At 31.4% G+C, this 16,909-nt stretch overlaps 1 protein-coding gene across 1 annotated transcript; it reads left to right on the top strand.

Moving 5' to 3' along the window:
• Nucleotides 1-2,282: 2,282 nt before the first annotated feature.
• LOC105116439 (auxilin-related protein 2-like) lies at nucleotides 2,283-7,483 on the top strand. Its single transcript, XM_011013809.1, has 9 exons — nucleotides 2,283-3,323; nucleotides 3,872-4,083; nucleotides 4,188-4,378; nucleotides 4,459-4,597; nucleotides 4,700-4,797; nucleotides 5,350-5,415; nucleotides 5,786-5,875; nucleotides 6,607-6,783; nucleotides 6,940-7,483. The coding sequence occupies exons 1-9, from the start codon at nucleotides 2,725-2,727 to the stop codon at nucleotides 6,976-6,978; spliced, it is 1,611 nt and encodes a 536-aa protein (XP_011012111.1). The 5' UTR covers nucleotides 2,283-2,724; the 3' UTR covers nucleotides 6,979-7,483.
• The last annotated feature ends 9,426 nt before the right edge of the window (nucleotides 7,484-16,909 follow it).

Genomic DNA, 16,909 nt, shown 5'->3' on the forward strand with positions numbered 1-16,909 from the left:
CCTTATCTATTTAGAAATAGCATTCTTCCACTCAGGCATCCATGTATAATATTTATATCTTATACATTCTTGTCTACTGAAGAGAGATGTGAAGTAAATGCAAAAAAAAAAAAAAGATTTTTACAGGACACATAGTTAGACATAAAGTGTTTGGTATAAAATTGTACACCCTTACAGGTAGCAATGAAAATATTAAGATCATCACAAGAATTGAAATTAGAGTTGGAAATAAACTAGATAGATTGACAAATATCAGTTTGATTATTATCTAGACACTTAGATGAGTTTGGTTTTTCACTTAGTTCAGATTCTTAGCCTTGTAGAGGATTGAGATTATTTTCCTTTGAGTTATGCTTCCTTCTTAAGTGGTAAGCCATTCAAGGCAAAAATCACAATGTCTTCATTTGCAAAATATACCCCAGCAGCAGACAAGTAGTCCCTAGCTTTTTTAATGCGATGAAGATTCTGTAAAATCAAATCTGAACCCTTTTTAATTGTTTGTAGATTAGATTTCATCTGAAAAATACTAGTCTTAGATATAGTGAAAAATTATTCCTTTAATCTAATCCACAAATCTTTAGAGCTAGTGCTACTAATTACACGAGACATAACAATCAATAATAATGTGGCAATGATCAATTGCATAATAGCTCGATCATGCATTTTCCATACTATATATTCATTAGTTTCAGAGAAAGAAAAGATTATACCAGATTCAACACAGGTTAACCCATGTTGAAGTGGGTAAGGGAGCAAACCATCAATATACTCCATAATTCCATTAATTTCAAGTAAAAGTAGGATTTAGAAGTTCCAATTGAGGTAGTTTGACTCATCAAATTTGGCATTAACTGATGTAGGAATGGAGGAAATGAGAGTTGTAATTGAAGATTGAAGCAATTGGGGTTGTGAAGCAGTCACCATCAGTACTTCAAGATCAATCTGTGAATGAGACAATACACCAAACACTTGCTATGCAAGATTCATAAAGAAATACAAATCAAACAATGAAGAAACACTAGATACCACCAAATATAAAGATCAATTTATAAATGCAGAAGAAACAAAAATTATACAAGAAAAAATAGAGAATGCGAAAGCAACAGAGGATCAAGAAATTTCAAGCATGAGCAACAATGTGCTCTGATACCATGCTAATCTTTACCAATTGATTAACAAAAACTATAATTATGTAGATTATATCAATATCATGTAGAGATAAAGAGAGAGCAAGAGAGAAAGAAAAAGAAAAAGAAAATACTTGATTAAAATTATTACTGTATAATGTTGATTACAAGAGATGGTCGCTTATAAGTCATTAATAACACACTAACAAACTTTTGTTAATTAACTAACTATCTACTATATTAAAATTGTGATAAGTGTCATAATCTAAAGCGGTATACATCCACATCCACATTGACTTATATAGCTTTTTAATACAATATTTTATTTTTATCCAACTGTATTATTTAAAATTTTTATTTTTATTTATTTAAAATTAATTTTTAATGTTTTTAGATTATTTTAAAATGTTAATATTAAAAATATTTTTTAAATATTTTTTCTAACAAAAAATATTTTTTAAAATAATTCCAATTAGAATTCCAAACAATATCTAAATAATAATTATAAAATCATAAAAAAATCAAAATTCACTACTACTTAAAGTTAATGAGGTAATCATAGTTTTTTATTCTTATAATTGGTAATTTTTAGTGATTTTCTAACTAGTTCAAGACAAATTTCTTATTTATCAACTAATCTTTTTACTCTCTATATAAATTTCTTGGATTCTATTTATGAAAATAAACTATCCTAAAAATCCAATTGCTATTTTTTTAATTTTATATTTATTGAAAAGTTTGGTCGCATATTTTTTTTTGAATTAAGGTCATTTCCTTCTCTTATTTTATTATATTCATTAAATTTAAATTGTGAGTATAAATTAAATAAATATAATTTGAAGCATAATAAGAATGGCAACAATTTAATTATATATTATTTTTATATTTAATTCAAAATTAAATTTAAAAATAATAGAATGATTTGAAAACATGATTAATCATATTTAATGAGAGGATCCAAAATTCCTTTCCGATGAAAAGAAAAGAAACAAGTCCATTTGAGTATATATATCTATATATATTCATTTTTTTTTTGGAGACATCAGGGAGAGATTGAACAAAATTCAAAAGTGATGGGAAAGAACTAAATGATAATAATAAAGAAGATGAAGGATTTATAATAAACTTGGAGTCCTGAAACCCATGACCCATCACTTAGAAGTCAAAATGGGGCTGCTTCCGCATTCCCACCCACCGCCTAGGCAGTTCTCAGAAGCACAGACAGACAGGCACATAATCAGAAAATGTTAGAGAGAGAGAGAGAGAGTGAAGCAGACGGACCCCTGAAATCTAAAATTTCTCTTACAAATCCTGGAAAATTTTCTTCTCTCTGTTTCTAATTATCACCCAACTCCCGCCATTTTGTTTACACCACCTGATACCCTCTCTCACCTTTTAATTCTTTCTCCTTTTTTGTTTTTCTTTTCACACAAGGAAAAGAAAAAGAAAAAAGAAAAATTCCCCTGTTTCCAGGATCTTCCTTTCTTTTGCTTCAATTCCACTCCAGTTTCATCCAATTCTTTGTCTTTTCTTATATATCAAAAAACCCATTTCTCAGAACTGATTAAAAATAATAGCTCAATTTTTTTTTCTCGAAATGGACGAGTTTGGTGTGTTTACAGAACGTTTGGGGTTAAAACCGCAAGGAAAATCGGCTCCAATGTCTACATCGAGAGGACCCAATAACGCCCAAACTCGAGATTTCCCTTCTTCAAACCCGAAATCCAACTCATCTTCTTCTAAATCAACTTACAATTCCAATTCATATAATGGGTCTTTCATGGATGATCACGAAACTCTCTTTAACAATTCAAAATCCCAGAATTTTGGTGATGATTTTGACATTTTTGGTGGTTTTCAAAAGAATTCAAAACAGACGAGTACTGGGTTTGGTTTCGATATTGATTCTGTGTTTTCAAATACTAAAAGTTCGAGTGTGCAATCGTCTTTTGTTGATGATATATTTGGTGGATTAAATGGGTCTAGTTCATCAGTTAATAACAATAACAATAACAACAACGAGGATGATGATATTTTTGGGGCGTTTACTTCTTCGAAGGCCGCCAAGCAAAGTGCACCAGTCAAAGATTTGTTGGGGGGTTTCGGCACAAAATTGAAGCCTCCGAGCAGTAATGGATCTGTTTGTTTTGATGATTTGATACCTGGGTTTGGTCCCAGCAACTCATCGTGGAAAGAGTATGTGTCTCTTTATGGGGAAGTTGACGCTTTCATTGATTACATGCTTAATTGATGCTCTCATCAATTACTTGCTTAGTTGTTTGGTTAACTAAATGCCAATGCTTTAGCTTGTATTTGCTGTTATTGGTTTGTATATGTAGGGAGATATTTGCATACTATAATAAATCTTGTGCTTTATGTATGAATACTGGTGGGCATGACAAGTTAAAGTTAATTTACTTATCACACATTCTCTAGAAAATGATGAGATGGTAGTTTAATGGCCTAAAAGTTGAGACAGGATGATATACTTCAAAGTGATTCTTGTAATCGAGCATTAGATTTCTTGTTTAGTATGGATTTAGTTAAATTTTTCGAAGCCTTTTATAGTGATTTACCAGTCTATTTATAATCTTTTTTTATTGGAACTATATAGTGTTACCCCATTTTCGGTACGTAATGGCATGTCCGTGAACGTTTCTTGTTCCTATATAGTGTTACCCCATTTTCGGTACGATGTAATGGCATGTCCGTGAACGTTTCTTGTTATCATCCCTTTGGTGCAGAAAAAATATGCATACAATTACACCAGCATTCACTTCATCAGAGGACCCTTTTGCTGTACTTGAACAAACTTCAACCACAACAAAATCGTTTACAGACCCACTGGAGGAATTTGGTAAGTTTAATCATTCTGGAAGAACAGAACCTGCTGTTTCATCAAATTGTTCCCCACCATTGAGACCCCCTCCAAAACCAGGACAAGTTTTGAAGACAGGTAAAAATTAGTCTGTGTACTTAAATTGAAACAGTAGGTCAACTTGATTTCTTTACTTATCTGTTCTCATAAACTTAATAATATTACAATGCCCCATGATGCAGGAAAAGTTCTGGATGTTTCTGCCATAGATGAACTGGAAGACTTTGCTATGGGTAGGATGCAAAACAATGCTCGTAGTGTCTCTAATGGTCACCATGCTGGGGAAGTAAAGGAGAGCGCGGATGATCTAGAATCATTTTTTGGCAGGGTTTCTCAGTCCAGCAATGTACCAAAGTTAAGGTCTGGAGTTCTGGTAAGAACTACTGATACCAGAGTAAAGGTTTCTGTAACACTAGTAGCTTGTTTTTATTTGACTCTGGATGGACTTGTTAGGACCCTCTATTTGATGCAAAGATAAATGGAAAGGGAAAGCCCGAATTCCCTTTTAAAAAGGCTTCAAGCCCCTCACCTGGCATAAGGAAGACTTCTTCTACAACAAATGCACTTGGTGACCTTTCTTTGATTTTTGGAGGTAGTTTTTTTTTTATTGAAATTAGATTTCAGTGGTAGCAGTAGAAATGTTCTTTTGATGCATTGGCTTTTCTAATATGATGACACCTTTACTCTGCCAAAGATGCCACATTATCTGGAGAATTTGAGGAGGTTGAAGGGGAAAGTGAAGAAAGAAGAAGAGCCAGATGGGATCGTCACCAGAGGACCAGGGATCGTATGGTCTGTTTTCCTTCTTGTCATTTCTCCACTCTTTGTTTCTCAAATACGACCAGAGTTATAATATTGAATGGATGAACTTATTTTTTTCTCTTGGATTATAGTAATACTGCGTGTTTGTTTATATAGAGGGTGAAAATAAATCAGTGGATTTATGAAATAAGAATAGAGAAGTAGTATCTAAGAGCTCTTGTACTTGATGAATTAGTGACTATACCTTGATGAATTAGTGGCTGTAGTCATAAATTAATGACCTTCATCTTGCACAAAATTCCTTCCAGCAGCAGTGGAAGAAGTGATTTGTCCTTCTCTGGTTTTTGTCAGTATTTCTAACCCTGGCTTCATCTTGTGCACCTTTTCTTAGTAAGAGCCTGCATAGAGTAATATTGATAACTTGCCATTGGGTCATATCTGTGACTCCTTGCTTGTTGATTTAAAGCACATAGCTGATGTTCCTAGTTGACGGTATGAAATTGAATGCATCCTTTGTAGATTGAATTTGTATTTGTCACCATAGATGAAGATTTCTACAATTTTGGATTGTTTTATATACAGGAACAAGCAGTTGCTGATATGAACCAGCGTGACCGTCAAACTTTGCATGAGCAAGAGGAGAGGCGTGTAAGTAAATTCAGAGTTGCCTTGACTTGAATTCAGAGTTGCCTTGACTTGCAATGCATTAGTGGGATCTTTGTGTACTGGCTCTACAAGTTATTGGTTTTTTTGCACCATATGCACAATGTAAGGATGGTTGTGGTGCTTCTTTTGGGGTTAAAGACAAGTTGTAAAGAACTCACTCTATGTGCTAATGTGTATGTACATATGGTACATACATAAATGATCATATCTATTCATTTCTTTGTTGCTCTCTTTTTATGAGGCCGGGATTAACAGGATCATGGCTGTATCTTCCAATATTTATTTTTTTTCTTCCCACTGTAACCTCTTAATTTTGAGTAATATTCTGGTGATATTTGATATTAATTTGCAGAGGATAGCTGACAAAATGGATGTTCAGATAAAGCACTGGGCTGCAGGGAAGGAAGGCAATATGCGTGCACTGCTATCATCATTGCAACATGTGAGTTTCACAACAGCCTTTTTAATTTGTAAATCTTTTTGCTTAACTTTTAGCACTTTACTAGGCAAGAAAGTATTGCATCTATTCTCTTATATTTGTTACTTTTTATATCTGAATTGCGTGTTAGTCTCTGACCAAACTGTGGTCTTGCATCTTAGAAGTGGCAATTTGGAACCAGTCTTTGAAGCGAGCTTCTGGATTGATGATCACAACTGCTGTTTCTGGCTCTGAATGAATGCCATGAAACATTAATAAGTTGATATGCTCCATTAAAATAGTCTTGTGCCATGCTACGACTTTTTATTTGTTCTGCATCTGGAAGTGTTGGGTTATCTGTATTTATGATGGTGAAGTTAAAATTATTGTTGGAGTTTTGATATGATGATAGTGCCTGCACACTCCATGCATGCCTATTTTTGCGGTACCTTTATAGGCACTGCTCTAATGGTGTAAAGTCTATGCTTTTTCACCACCAACCATACTATCAAGAAAACATTTTGAGGGCCACTGGCAGCATCATTGGACTTGCTAGAACTTGTGTATTTGTTGTGTTTTCTGTTTAAGAGGTTGCTTGAAGCGATGGGTTTCAGTTCAAACGAAAATGAAATGTCATTCTCATGTTTTGAAGCTATTATTGAATGTTCAATGATTCCCCCCCCCCCCTCTTCTTGGTTTAATTAAGCATAAAGTAATTACCAACATGTTTATTTTATATGTGGAATGATGAGCAGGTGCTTTGGCCTGAGTGTGATTGGAAACCAGTTTCACTGACAGATTTGATCACCTCTACCTCAGTGAAAAAAGTCTATAGAAAGGCAACATTATGCGTCCATCCTGACAAGGTTCAACAGAAAGGTGCCACTATTCAACAAAAATATACTTCTGAGAAGGTTTTTGATATCCTCAAGGTACAGCATGAATTTCCTAGTATCAAAATTAGGTACCTCCATTGCTGGGTAGTGGATTGTTTTCGACTGTGGTTCATTTGCTACATCTAGCCTTTAGTTGCTTTTCTACTTTGTTTCTCATTTGCTTGAGGGTGTCTTTTGCTTTTCATTGAACAGGAAGCTTGGAACAAGTTCAGTAAGGAGGAGCTCTCTTGAATGCCTTTGATGATGCGTCCTCTGATTATTTTGAGCCCCACCATTTGGCAGTCATACGACTTCCATTTTGAGGTAAATGTTCTTGCATGCTGTGTCGATCTTACACCCTTTAGGTGTAATATCTCCATTACAACATGAATCCTCAGTCTCATAACTGAGAGATATGCTAATTGTAGATCACCTCTGTTGTATTTGATGGTGTAAATTAACGCTTCTTCTAGAAACATCAGGTTTGACAACATTTAGAGAATCCTTCCCCAGGAAAAGTTTCAATTACCATTTGGCAATTGCATTGATGGTGAGAATTTCAATTTGCCCCCATTTTTTATTCTTTATTAGCATTTAGTAATTGAGTTGTGGGGAAGGCGTGGGGGATTTTCTTCTTTACTGTAATAATGATATTCCATGAGCCTGTGAATTTAATCTACTAAACAATCAGAAAGGTGTGGTTGTTTTGCTGTGCATTTAGCAGGCGCAATTAATTAATGATTCTTGAGTTACAAAAGCTGATTTTTCAGCACTCGCTGATATTCAACATCACAGCATTTTTTTCTTATCATAATTATTGTTCTTGAATGCACCCATGTGCTTTCTCAAAATGGGGCGATGGTTTATTTGGTGGGATGTGATGATCTGCGTCAGTGCAATCGATTTGTCAAGGCTCTTGCAGTGACACACAGAATTTCATCCTACCAGAGTGTGAAGTTCCATTCTAAAGTCTTAATGATTTGAATTTGATACTTGCAAACGTTGAAATTGAAGAGGTCACTTTTGACAGTGGTTGATTTCACTGCCGGTGAAGTAAAAGAGGGGCAGTTAAGACTTTCTGAAGATCAATGTACAAAAATACGTAAAAAATAAATATATACATCAATGCGTTTTACAAGTGCCTTAAATTTGCACTTGTTAAGAGTGATGATTGAAAATGCGATTTAAATAATGTTTATATATATATATATATAAATAGTTTTGTTGTTAAAATTCTTGGGTTTACAAAGAAACTTTTGAATTCAGGATTTAGGCTTAATCGTTTCTTGATATATATATCATCATAAATATTTTTGTTGGTGTTTTTATATTCTTGGGTTTACAAAGAAACTTTTGAATTCAGGATTTAGGCTTAATCGTTTCTTGATATATATATCATCATAAATATTTTTGTTGGTGTTTTTATATTCTTGGGTTTACAAAGAAACTTTTGAATTCAGGATTTAGGCTTAATCGTTTCTTGATATATATATTCCTTGAATTTTAGTGTAACAATGAAAAATGATGACGGATTAGCGTCTGACAATTGACTGGGGATCATATTGGTATGTGGTAACAATGATGTGGTCTTTTGATTGTGCTCATACAAACCTACACAATTAAAATTAGGGATGAAATTGAAGTTATAAGAGAGCTGAGGAAGGAAAAAAGAATATTAGTTGGCAGTTGTTGGACCAAATTAAAATTTACTAGATACATCTTTGGAAGGTTTGTAAATTTTAAATCCTCAATTCCTTATTCCCTTCAGACTTGTATTCTGATTGCATAGGTTATTAATCCAAACACCTTTACAAATACGGGTCTTTTTGTAGTACCACCGTGTATATTATTCTAACAAAAATATAGCTAAAGGAGTACATGTTTTTACTGTATTTATTGAAATAATTTTTTAATTTATTTATTTTTAATTTTAATTTAATCATTTAATATTAGATTTATTTGGGATTGAGTTTTAATTTCTTACTCAATTTAAACTCATGACCAAATCGCAGGTTTGAAAAGTTAATTCAATTAACTCGGATTTTATTTTTTTAATTGACTTTATTTTTTCAATTTCATTTTTTATTGTGAATTAGGTTTTATGATTTTTTTCAGTTTACTTTCTATGAGTTTATCTCCGTCTCATGATTTATGTCATGGGTATGAGTTAATCTTGATTGACTTGAGTTATTTTTCTAATTTTCTTAATTTTTATCTTATAATACTGAGTTAATTGAGAATTGAGCTTTATAATTTATTTCAATTTACTTTCTATTGGATTATTCAGGTCTCATAAATCAGGTTGCAGGTTTGACAGATTAACCCAGGTTGACTATAATTATTTTCTTGGATTTTTTTAATTATTTTTTTTCAGTTTCATCATTCAACATTTGATTTATTTGAAATTGAGTTTTGTAACTTGTTTTGATTTATTTTCTAAAAGATTATGATGATATCATAATTTAGTATGCAGATTAACAGATTAATTTAGATTGACCTAAATCGATCTAATATGATATCATCTTAATATTTATTAAAAAATGATTATGTTAAATATTTACTCCTATTCAAACTAAATTTTTAGTAGTAATTTGGGTTGTATTTGGACCTATCAAGGCAACCAAATCATATTATTTTAATTTTTATATGATTTAATTGTTTATTTTTTACTAAAATAACATGTAATAACAGTATCTAAATATCTTTTTTATACTAAAAAAAGAAATTGATTTCACCCCCTAGCATTTGCCAAATGATGTATGTGCATGTACACTCCCTGAGTGACCATAACCCGAACTTTTTCCAAGCCGAAGAGAAAAGGTTAGGGATGAAAGACACTAGGCATGGAGATTACTGCCACACAAAAAAAAAGAGAATGAGAGAAACCAGACTCTCTCTTTTTTTTTTTTTTAGATTAACGTGGGTGTCCGGGCCAGCTTGCGCGCACCACGACTAATCCCACGGGCCCTGAAGTTAACGACCATGTAAGCCTCCAGTGGCCATCATATGAGTAACCAAGGACTCGAACCTGAGACCACAGAGGGAGCAAACCTCTTCGTCCCAAGTCTTTATCACTTGGCCACCACCTAGATGGTTAGAAACCAGGCTCTCTTGATTTCAATATCGGAAACAAATATTTCATAACTAGCATGCAAAGTTCAAATGACTCCCAAGTCAGTAAGTGAGTGAAAAAAAAGCACCCAACGCAGGCAGGAAGGGCATTCCTGTTGGTCTCAAAACAATGCTTTGTCGCAGCATCGGCTATGCCAGCAACGGATGTTATAAACCAGAGGGTACCATCTTTATGCAAGCCAGATATACACCCAACTTCTTTTTTCCCTTGCAATTTCATGCATCCTTCCAATTCTACTATAAGTATTTCTTATGATGTGGAGTTGGACTTTATATTAAGAGTATGCTTTTGGAGAATAAGTTAATGTTGTTTTTCAAAGTAATTTTACTTGAAAATATATTAAAATAATATATTTTTTATTTTTAAAATTGATTTTTTGATATATCAAAACAATTTAAAAATATAAAATTATTTTTTAAAAAAAATATTGTTGTACAGCAATACCAAACATAATCCAAATCAATTCAACCATATGGACAGTTTTAAGGACATCAAACACCATTGGATGCTTCAATTTTTCTCCAAAAAAGAGGATAACCAATGGTGTGACTAAATAACTTAATTGGCAGGTATTGTAATAAATAAAATAAGTAGTTTATAAATTAATACTTTTTGTGACAACTTTTTTTTTTGTCATACGCATAAGAGATTTTTTTTACCCCTTACTTAAAGGTAACCCAAAAGATGCACCTTATAAGATGTTACTGTTAGGGTGGATGAGATTGTCTGTTAAATTACAAGTCAAGAGTTTAAAATAGATTTGTATTATTTTAAAATTTAAAATAGAAAATTATGTTTGTTAAAAAAAAACTCTTTAAAAAACATTAAATTGACCGAATTAACGGTTGGGATTGTCTTTTTAAATAGATAATTATAAAAAAGTTTTCAACTTTCAAAAAATTCTTGTATCATATTCTTTTATTTTCTTTCTATCAAATACTTTTAATAATTATTCTTATACAATAACTTTTATAAGTTTATTTTTCTTTTACTTTTGTTTATCTTACTAAGAATAAATGATTGAATATACTTGAAAAATAAAATTGCAAACACCATATAACAAATAATAAATTTCTTTAAAGGCAGAGGATTGATTTTTAGTTTACATCTTAAAATTTATATTTTATTAACAAAACTGTAAGTTGATTCTTTTTATACATTGATTCATGAGTGTTTTTATGTGTGTATGTATAAACTAGATTATTGTAAAGAAACAACAACTTTTTTTATATATAAAAAAAGTAGGTATTTCTTTTATTTCTACATATATGATATCATGTTATATATTTTGATGGATTGACATTTTTTTTCCTCTCTTTTAAACAAATAAACAAAGTTTAAGGTGATAACTCATTATCTATGTATTCAGCCAAACTTTAAGCTTAGATATGTGTTGGTCTTGCGAACTGCAAGACCCATCATCTTTAAGGTTAGCCAATAATTGAGCCCATATATTTATGGGTTTAGTGAACCATTAAACCTATTATTTTTTGGCTTAGCCAGATGCTAAGCCCAAACACATGTGGATTGGGTAAATTACCAAACCCACCATCTTCGGGCTCAACTAAGCGCTGAGCCTAGACTTGTGTGAGTTTGACGAACTGCTAGACCTATAGTCAGAGATATTTTACTATGATAAGTTAAAGGTATTTTATTGTAAGAAATCAAAGATATTTGGTTGATATGTGAAACTTTTGCCCTTTCCATAAAGGAGGGAGACCTAAAAAGCTATAAAAGAAGCCAATGTAACCTCAATTGGTTAGGTTCAAATTTTTCTTTATTAATATATATATATATATATATATATATATATATATATGGCTTTCTTTTAAAAAAGGATTGATTTCTCTTTCATATTACATTGACTTAATCATTGGAGGGTTTCCAAACTCGAAGGAGGGAACTTTTTGCATGTATTAAGCATAATCCATTAGTCATTTCGACAAAAAATATAGATCAAATTGTCAGAACTAAGAGATTAACAATCTTGGCTTGACTTTCAAACCCATGAGATAGAATTGGATTTCATTAATGGCGCATTTTATAGGGAAACCATAAAAAAAAGAGCCATTGATCGCTCTTTTAGAAGCCAGACCATTATCATTCATAATTACTATTGAATTTGGAGCCTCAAAGTCTTGGAAGATTTTTAATAAGTACTAGTGAGATGTTGATTTAAACCGTGTAACTTTAGGAGTTATTGTAAACCAGTGGCTTTATTGTCATTATCATCCCTAATTACTATCATAATTAGAAAAGCTTTCAATGGATACCAACAAAGTGGTGGTTCAATCCGTGCAACTTGAGGAGTTATTGTTAACCAATGACTCGTACCAAGTTTGTGGACTTGACAGGGTAGATGATCCCTAAATAGGGGGTTACCTTTTTTTTGGCCATTCATATTTTCAGAATAACTGAAAGAATATGTTTAATTTGGAAGAGGTTTTTTTTATGACTACACAAAAAACTTTCATCGGAGAAACTCCATTTCTTCTTTTCTTTAGGACCAATACTATAACTCTAATAAAGTTTTTTTTACTGGATGACTGCACCCCAAAGCAGGAAAGAAATATATTATGACCAATGACTAAATATAAGTTTGTTATAAATGAATTATATTGTTCAAAATAACAAAGGTGTTATACTTTTCAAGTCTCAAATCTTTCAAAGATGGGATGAGTTTACTCTTTTTATATGAAAATACATTTACTTTGGAAGTAATGAACATCTTCTTTTTTCCATGACATACTTTACTTTACAAAGGATTAACATATTTCCCCTAGTGTAATCACACTTTTCTCCAAAGATGGAATAGACATTGCATTAACAATGAGGATGAATATAGTCTTTCTAGGGTGCAAACCTCTCAAATCTTTGAAATATAGAATGGATTTACTCTGTTTAATTCGATAGCACATTTACTTTGGAAGTCATGAATATCTTTCCAATACTATAACACATTTTACCTTGGAAGGGATTAACATGTTCTCCTTAGAGTGATCACACTTTTCTTTAAGGATGAGATAAATATTGCATCATTATCGATGATGGATACGATTTTCTCAAGGCGCAAGCCTCTTAAATCTTCCAAATATAGGATGCATTTACTTTTCCTAGTGTGATAATACATTTACTTTGAAAGTAATAATTGTTTCCTTAATGCTACAACACATTTTACATTGGAATGAATTAATATGTTTTTCCTAGTATGATCACACTTTTCTCTAAGGATAGGACATACATTGTATCAATAATCAGCAAATGCCTAGAAATGATATCCCTGCTCGGTTCATAGTAAGCAAAACCATTTTAAACTCTCATAGGGTTAGATGATTTGCCACCCACCACCATAAATAATTTTCTAAGTATGAACATTAGACTTAAAAATGATTTTCTAAGTATGAATATTGGAACAAAACTAATCTCTTAAGTATGGGTGTTGGACCTAAAATGATTTTTTAAATATAGATATTGGACTTAGAAATGATCTCTTAAATATGGCATTGGATCTAGATAAAAACTTTAAGCTCAAGGAAAGCAATATGAAGATAGAAGAATCATATTATAAAGGAAATGATGTATATGATAGAAGAGTGGATACATATATACATGTATATAGGGATCTAAAAATCCAGACTAGACTCCTCAGTTGGATATTTCCCTTACTAGATTTTTTTTTTATATATATATATATATAATCTAGTTCATTTTTCTTATATTTTTAGGTATCAAGTTATCAATTCTTCATTCACATTCTCCTATTATCAAAATTTCACATTTGACCTATCATCTAGGACTTTCCCATCTCATCGTGATACCATTTCTTAACAATCAATTTCATAGATCCCATTATATACGTATAGATGAAGGCGGTAATGCTGGAATAACCTTGGGAGATTCCTAGGGTCAGTTTTAAGCCATGTACTCGCTAGGTTGGTGACAGGCCATGAATTCCACGTATACAACACATATGTTATTAGGGACATCATTTTTTAGAGTCTTAGACAAACTCCCTTTCTCTTAAAAGTCTTTGGAAGGGGTATAAGATGTGTCTCCTACAAGGAGATCTTCGTTCCTCCTTCCCACTAAAGAAGGCTACCAATATGGCACCTGCTCTCACCCCGAGTCCTAATTTGATGGACTTGTGTCCCCTATCATTTTTTTTTTCAGGTTTTGGTTGAAAAGAAAGATAAGGAAAAAAATTCTAACGAAAGAGATGTCTAAAATAGTTTTTTTTTCTTTTTTTGGATCAAGAATAAAGGTGGTGAAGAGAATCTAGGGTCGTGCTACGAGAGTAGGTTTTCAAAAAGCATAGAGAATATAAGTAAAAGAAAAGTCACAAGCAAGAATGACTAAGATTATAAAGAAAAAATCTTTTTATTCCGAACATCGAATTGACAACTTTTCATATAATCACAAATCTTTAGAATTCAATTTAATTATCATATTTAATACAAGCCGCCATTTTGTTTTTTAATGGACACCTTTTCCTAGCAAAAACAAGCCATCTAGGCTTCTAATAATGTTATATAGAACATGTAAAATCTCTTGAATAAGGTAAAATGACTCTCTCTGCTGCTATTAGTATGCTGTTGTTGGTAAGAGATTTTCAAGATCTTTATGTATAATATACAAATATTTAGAGGGCTTTTAATGGATTAACATTTTTTCCCCTAAGTCCATCCTTCCTAACAAATAAACAAAGTTTTGGGTGATAATCCATTATTTTTAGGTTTAGCAAAGTGTTATATATATACTGAAATTTACGTGGGTATGAAATAATACTTAAAAAAACTGGAATGTTACCTTGTTGAATTTTCACACTTTTTATTGAAACAACAATCGCTATATTGAAATCACTATTTATTTAAATTCCTTATGATTGTTGTTGGCTTTGCAAACAAAAGAAAATCAATAAAAGTTATGCGTGGTTATGGAAATAAAAAAAGGGTTTAAAATTCAGAAAGAAGATTTGCAGCCACCGTACCATAGCCATTTTAACATAGATTATCATTTATAAATATAATAAAGTATATTTTCTGCATGATAAAGTCTATCGTCTATATTTTTTATGGATTTTGTGCTAAGAAAATCACTTATCACTTTGCTCCTACATGTTTTTTTTTTTTTATCATTATTGTATACACATTAATAATATATATGATTTGTTTTAATTAACTATCACCCAAGTGTACTTTAATTTTCAGATTATATAAATATGATATATATTCGTAAAGTTAATCTTGTTATTGTACTAACATATAGCTAAAAATAATGTAAATAGCTAATCTTGTTATTGTACTGATAGATAGTTAAAATTAATATTAATAACATCAATATACTTGTTATTCTTCTAATTGTTTTTTAAAATATTTTTTACTCTAAAATATATCAAAATAATAATTTTTATTTTTAAAAATTTATTTTTAACAATAATAAATTAAAATAGTAAAAAATAATTTTAAATAAAAAATTAAATTTTAACAAACACACGTCTAACCAAGTTATCAAATGAGTTCTTAGAATATTGCTACAGCTTGTTGAAGATTGACATTTGTTACTGTTGCCGTTGGTAAGATTTGTATAAAATCACATCCTGGCTTTTACTGATTTGTTCCATGAACTAGCTAGGTATTGCTTCTTCTCCTCTGAATCAATTGTAACCATTGAGCATCCGAATTAATTTTAAGAACACCAAACACTAATGAAAAATAAAAAGAAGCACATTTATTGAGGATTAAGGGCCTGCAAGTGATCTGATTAACTAGCCCTTTTAACCTAGGGCTATAATTCAAATCATTTTATTACATTCTAGAATTAATGACAAGTAACCCTAAAAAAATTTAAATCATTATTAAAAATAAATTCAAGATTTAATTAATTAAATTATCTCTAACATTATTATAAATAGTAATAGACAATATCAAATCATTTGACCCATGACTATAAGCAAAGGTCTTGGTAACTCAAACTTAATATTTTATCAATATTTTATTTGTTTTCGTGATTTAAAAGTTTTTAAAAAAAATTTAATTTTTTTATTTTTTTATTTTAAATTAATATTTTTTAATATTTTTAGATAATTTTATTACACTAAAATCAAAAATTATTTTTAAAAAATAAAAAATATTATTTTAAAATAATTTTTAATAAAAATTATTTTAAAAAACAACGGTAATTCAAGCCTCCTTCAATCCCCTCCCCACTGGTTCAAAATTCCACCGCAATAAATGGATGGCAGATTTGCGTTTTGACATAGAGATTGAGTGGTTGCCCCTCAACCTCATATGCAACCACAACGCCAAACAGCGTCTGAGTAGAGGCTCAACAACTAATCATTGTTTCTTGAACCCAAACGTGAATTGTATGATGCACATCTCCACTAGGGTACTCTCAAGAGTTAATAAAAGATTATCTAAAGACTCCTTACTTAGGCCATCCTTAATGAACTGTATTGAAGCATTGAGGTTGTTAATGAACCATGGAATTCCTGAAGAGATTCGCTGGTTAATTAAGGCAAAGGTCCGATTATCAGGTGAATCCTCTAATTCCTTCATTTCACACATGCTTGGAACATGTAAAAGCACTTTTAAAAATAAGCATCGTGCAAAACAACTGGAAGTCTATTATCGATGTGCCAGATGGACTTTTAATGCACAATGTTGTTTTTTAGGAATGGTATCTCTAAATCGTGAAGATAAAATACAAGTTATTAAGGATGGCCTGAGTAAGGAGTCTTTAGATAATCTTCTATTGACTCTTGAGACGCATCCTAACAGAGATGTGCATCGTGCAATTCATGATTTATGGCCACTATTTCATAAAGAACATGATCGACTTATTCTTGGGACGTTTAAGCTGTTCTTAGACGTAAAACTAAGGGAATATGTGAGCTACAATCATAAATACCTATACATACACATGTTTTTTTAAAGATAAATAAATAAATAGAGAGAGAGAGAGAATGTGTGTGTGTGTGTGAGACTTTGGCTGGCCTATATATAGGTGGTATGATTGTCTTTTTAATTTCTCATCTATAAAATCCTCTCT

Source organism: Populus euphratica, unplaced genomic scaffold, assembly GCF_000495115.2.
Source record: "Populus euphratica unplaced genomic scaffold, PopEup_1.0 scaffold951.1, whole genome shotgun sequence".
NCBI classification, from domain to species: domain Eukaryota; kingdom Viridiplantae; phylum Streptophyta; class Magnoliopsida; order Malpighiales; family Salicaceae; genus Populus; species Populus euphratica.

Coding starts and splice junctions, on each gene's coding strand:
- LOC105116439 (XM_011013809.1), top strand. CDS start 2,725: ATGGACGAGTTTGGTGTGTTTACAGAACGTTTGGGGTTAAAACCGCAA. Junction 4,084..4,187: donor AGGACAAGTTTTGAAGACAG/GTAAAAATTAGT, acceptor CCCATGATGCAG/GAAAAGTTCTGGATGTTTCT. Junction 4,598..4,699: donor CCTTTCTTTGATTTTTGGAG/GTAGTTTTTTTT, acceptor ACTCTGCCAAAG/ATGCCACATTATCTGGAGAA.